Source organism: Hordeum vulgare, chromosome 7H (assembly GCF_904849725.1).
Source record: "Hordeum vulgare subsp. vulgare chromosome 7H, MorexV3_pseudomolecules_assembly, whole genome shotgun sequence".
NCBI classification, from domain to species: Eukaryota; Viridiplantae; Streptophyta; class Magnoliopsida; order Poales; family Poaceae; genus Hordeum; species Hordeum vulgare.
The window spans coordinates 7,111,619-7,116,813 of record NC_058524.1 but is presented as its reverse complement, the minus strand read 5'-3'; the positions used below and the strand labels follow the sequence as shown (position 1 = coordinate 7,116,813).

Sequence of the window (5,195 nt, the reverse complement as noted above, 5' to 3'; positions counted from 1 at the left end):
TTAAACGATCTTTGCCCTGCCTCTCATCCTGCAAAAGTCAAGCCTCATCTCTGCATTTGAAAACGCCCCATTGATTTCATCAACAGCACTAGATTAATCCGTTGGTTTCTTGTCCACACACACCACGCATGGCCGCTAGCATAGCATAGCATAGAGATTGAGGCTGCGCCAGTGGTATAAAAAGCCCGGCTCCTCCATTGAGATTGGGCAGAGCAGAGCAGGACCTAGGCTAGAGAGAAGATCTTTAGCACCGTACTTTGTGAGGATGATGGAGGTGGCGGTGGAGAGCCCGCAGCCGGTGGCGTGGGACCAGTTCAGGGAGGAGGTGGAGATCATGGAGGAGGAAGGCGGCGGCGCTGCTGCCGCCGTTGCTGCTGCTGCTGCTGCAGGGGAGCTGCTGACCAGGGAGATCAAGAAGAGGCTGCTGGACCATGGGAATGGCCATGGCCATGCCAATGGAGGAGGAGCAGAGGAGCTCAAGGCCGCCGAGGACGAGGAGGAGGCTCCTGAAGACCCCAAGGTTGACAAGCCTCCTCAAGGCCATGCCAATGGAGGAGAAGCAGAGGAGGTCAAGCCTCCTCAAGCAGAGGGTGACAAGGAGGAGGAGGCTCCTCCTGAAGAGCCCAAGGTTGCTGAAGATGAGCAGCAGCAGCGGCACAAGAGTATCTTCTTCGATGCAGCCAAAGGTAACGCCTTTGTTTCTTACACCGTCTCCTCCTGCACCTTCATTTTACTAATCTCTCCCTGCTCATGGGAAGAAGAAGAAGAAGATAGGAATGGGACTTAAATTGGTGGTCCGTTTCCTCCTGCTTAATTAGGTGTTAATGCGCCCCCCTTTCTTGATGGATGTGGAGGCTGCATTATTTTCCTGCAGGGAGAGAACTCCTGGTGCAGCGATTTCAGGCTCCACCTGCTTCCTATTCCTCTTTAATTTGTCCATTTCTTGAAAGCAATAATTCTACAAACAAGTTATCCATATGTGCTGTGCAAAACTAACTTCGTCATCTTGTAAGAGCTCTAGGCAGTGTCTGGATGGTGAAAAATGTGAGAAAATCTAGTTACTGCTGCTGTCTCTGCTCCCTCATCAGTTTTATTTACCTGGGATCAACAGGATGCAGTGATAGTTGCATTCAGCATCCGTGAGATCTTATTCAGAAAGCAGACAAAAAAAAGGACACGCGAAGCACATGCTAAAAGGGACAAAATCTCAGTGAAAGTGATATGTGCCAACAGCCAACATCCCTCTCATCTAATCTAGGCCTCACTCAGAATCATTGGAAACCTTCTGGTGACCGCTCAATTCACTGATATGTAGCCTTCCATGGCAGATGCTGACGGCGACTCGGAAGCTCCCCGGATCCGCTAAGCCTTTCTTACAAGTTACTCCCTTTGTAAACTTTTATAAGATGTTTTATAGGAAGTATTATTGGGATTAGGCACTAACTGTCTCTTAAAATTAGCTTTGTATTGCTTCACTGACGCGTTAGCTTTGTGGTCGTTTGATAATATAGTAAAGCTAGCTTTGTATTGCTTTACTGAAAGGTTAGCTTTCCATTGCTGTACTGAAGGGTTATGGAAGTGCCGGCACTGCGATTGGACGTACCGCTTGAGTAGTCCGTGTGGAAATGGTACCGTAGATCATCGAGGCTATCGCCACCAAATCGAACGGAATATCGAATCGTTAGTTGAGAAGAAAGGATTGTCTGACGGTTCACCGAACAAAGGTTAGTGCTGAGACCGAGCAGTATGGCGATAAGGAAATTTAGGACAGCTGTGATTGATTAGCTTCAGTTTATCTAGCATACCTGCAATTCTGGCTTGGTTTGTTTGCGCTCTTTGTCACATTTTCAAAGTTGTTGCTGCACAAAATAAAATATAAAAGTTGCTTCACAATGTTTGAATTAGTACTGATATATCTCCCTTTTGTTCTCAGTTCCTGATATTATTACTCAGGTAAGTGCCAGATATCTGGTCACGGGAACGACGCGATCCGGTCCCGAAAAGGAAGACGCAAACCGAAATCCGAGTCTGAAAGGCAAAGAGCTTGAAGCACATGAAAATGGCAGTGTTCAAGAAATCAACCATGGTCCAAGCAACGGCAAGTTAGAAAATGGATCGCCTTTGAGCGGCTCACATCAGGTCCTCAACGGCGCTGAACCTAAGACAGAGTACCTGTTTGAAATCAACAAGACTGAAATTTACCCCAGTGATCATGTCACCGAGGCTCAACCGAAGGTCGAAGAGTACGACCTCGAGAAGATTTTGGACCAGCAAGAAACTCATGACCTGTTCTGTCCCAACTGCAAGTCGTGCATAACTCGGAGGGTGATCCTGAAGAAGAGGAAGAGGACAGTAAGAACAACAACAACACCAGATGGACCGTCAAAGAGACCGTACACTGAAGAAGTGCCACTGCCTTCTGCCACTGAAGTAGATGAGCAAGAATCACCCGAAGTGTTCAGATGTTTGTCATGCTTCTCCTTCTTCATTCCAACAGGTACAGATAACACTCCTAATTCAGTTTTACTGGTTGAACGTTTCATTTCGATCGAATGGAACTGGCTTAACTTTTAGTTCTTGTCACCAGGATGCAGTTTCAACATATTCCGTATATTTGGGAGGAGGGATGTGGGCGGACAACCTGATGTTCTGCCTCCTCCTGCATCAAAGGACACGCCTCCTCGCTCTGAAAATTGCACAAGCTGGCTTCTGTCTTGTTTCCAGCCAGGAGATAGCCCAAACCAACCTGCTCCTGCTGCTGGTATGTGTAACTATATACGTTCTCCTGCAAAATTATTAATGAAAATTATGTGTAACTATTAATTAGCTCGCAATTGATGCCCTACTTCATCAGCTGAACAATTCGACATGTTGCAGATTCAGTGACGGTGCCACTGCTGTCCGGTACACCGAGCTCAGACGATACAACCACGATAGCTGAATCTAGCACATCATATGTTCATCATAGTCATGGCACGGTTGTAAAACCAGAGCATTTGGCAGTTGAATCACATTCAGAGAACCAAGCTACTACAGGTGTGTAACTTATGTTGTCGTGACCATTTTATATGCAACTGATGCTCCGTTTCATCAGCTGACCAATTTAACACATCGCAGATCCAGCGACGATGCCACTGCAGTCAGTGACACAGAACTCCAATGATACAACCACTAAAACTGAATCCAGCACATCCTATGTTCATCATAGTCAGGGCACAGTTGCTAACCCAGAGCACTCGACTGTCGAGTCATCGTCGGGGCATCAGACCACCACAATCACCACAACTACAACCACGAAAGCAACTGCTTCATCATCCTCCACAAACACATCGTCTCACACGGCGTCTGCTACAGGTACGTGGCGTGCACCATTCTTTTGTTTTATGGGTCCACAGATGTGTACTTTATCGGTAATAAGCTGCAACGGCTACATTTGCATAGAAGCCAAGAAATTATATGCCAAAGAAGAGTTTGTAGAGTTTCATGGGGTATATATATACCAAAACCTACATTTTATTTTCTCATGAAGAAACAGCAATGCAATAGATCAGGAAGCTTAACTTTTCAATATTAATTGCATCATCACTAGTCTGTTTAGGACTAATTTGTCAGTGTAATGGACTAGAGTAACAAGAATCGCATGCAGGTTTCTTCCACACAGACACACTGGAAGTGGTAACCGGTGAAATGCCTCCCTCAAAGCCTGACGGTGGTGCAATCCACCACCTACTTGGCCATGAAGGTAGGTCTAATTAAACGTGATCAGTTTGCATTAGCTACTTTTATTCATAGATGCAACCTTATAGTAGTAATTTTATTTGCTCAGATGTTCGCAGAACTGCAATGACTACCTCCGAGAATGGCTTTACAACCCATTCAGTTCACACATCAGGAATGAAGGTCGATGGCCCGAATGTGACGAATGTCGCGAGGGGCGACATATCAACCTCGCCGATTCCTCAAGCAACAGATCCACATCATTTAGTGGTATCAGTCCCTGAACAAGTGAATCCGACTCCTCCTAGACCCCAACAGAGGGATGACTGGGATATACTGAAAGCCATAGTGTATGGAGGCTTAGTGGAGTCTGTCACCAGCCTCTCCGTTGTTTCGGCAGCCGCATCAAGCGGCGCAAAAACATGTCAGTAACTTTCTCACTTCTTTCATTCAGATGTTTGCCTCGTCAATTATTCCAATGTTTTCATTGTTTTGACAATGACATAACATATTGTTTCATTCTGATCCTCCTCATGAAATGAAAATTCTCTTCTTCACTTGCAGTGGATATATTCATCTTGGGCATGGCCAACCTTATTGGTGGACTTCCTCTCATTTTTCACAATGTAACGAAATTTCCTCCTGTCTCCTGACCTAGTTTTTACACTGTTTTTACTGATCATCACAGAAACCTCACCCCGAAAACTAACGTAACCATTGTCGTCGATGGCAGATCGCTGATCTGAGAGACATCCGTGATGTGGACGGGGGTAACGAGCGAGTCGGACACTACTGGCTGCAGCTAGGAAGGCGGTCGAAAGCCCGGCTGCACATGATCCTGGCACTGCTGTCATACATCGTGTTCGGGCTACTTCCACCGGTCATCTACGGGTTGTCGTTCCGCGAGAGCAACGACAGGGAGAACAAGATGATGGCCGTCGCCGGTGCTTCGCTCGCCTGCATCGCTCTGCTGGCACTCGGAAAGGCGCATGTCAAGACGGCACCCAGGACATACTTCAAGACCCTCATGTACTACCTGACCATCGCCGTGAGCTCGTCGGGGCTGTCGTACGTCGCCGGGGTGCTGATCACGCGGCTCCTGGAGCACTTTGGTGTGATCGAGCAAGGCGCGTCGGCTGCTCCTGCTCCTCCAGGCATGTCGTTCCCTCATTCAGTGGGTGCTCAGACATCTGCATGGGCATCATTCTGAAGTCTGATGTCTGAAACTTTGAAGTTCATGGGAACATTCCTGCAAAAAAAGGAAGACATGTATGAGTAGTCCAAAGAGCAAGTGCCTGAAGATATGCAGGGGGTGCAGCCTGAACATCTTCCTGCACATCAAGATGGTAGAAACATACACAAAGTTGTACTAGGGTGAGCCACTTATTTTTGGACGGAGGGTGTACAACATAATTACAACAGATGTCTCGCTGAGCTTCGTATTTATTTTTCAGTAATTTAATATTCCGTAATGGAAA

The 5,195-nt window shown here is 46.8% G+C and overlaps 1 protein-coding gene across 2 annotated transcripts; it reads left to right on the top strand.

Moving 5' to 3' along the window:
• On the top strand, positions 1-5,195 carry LOC123413556 (membrane protein of ER body-like protein). 2 transcript variants are annotated; one of them, XM_045106487.1, is made up of 10 exons: positions 1-686; positions 1,569-1,724; positions 1,934-2,497; positions 2,588-2,761; positions 2,878-3,036; positions 3,118-3,354; positions 3,647-3,742; positions 3,827-4,141; positions 4,282-4,343; positions 4,451-5,195. In XM_045106487.1, exons 1-10 carry the CDS (start codon positions 266-268, stop codon positions 4,925-4,927), a joined length of 2,661 nt encoding a protein of 886 aa, XP_044962422.1. In that variant the 5' UTR covers positions 1-265; the 3' UTR covers positions 4,928-5,195. The 2 variants fall into 2 exon arrangements, with proteins under 2 accessions (XP_044962422.1, XP_044962423.1); XM_045106488.1 differs by lacking the exon at positions 1,569-1,724.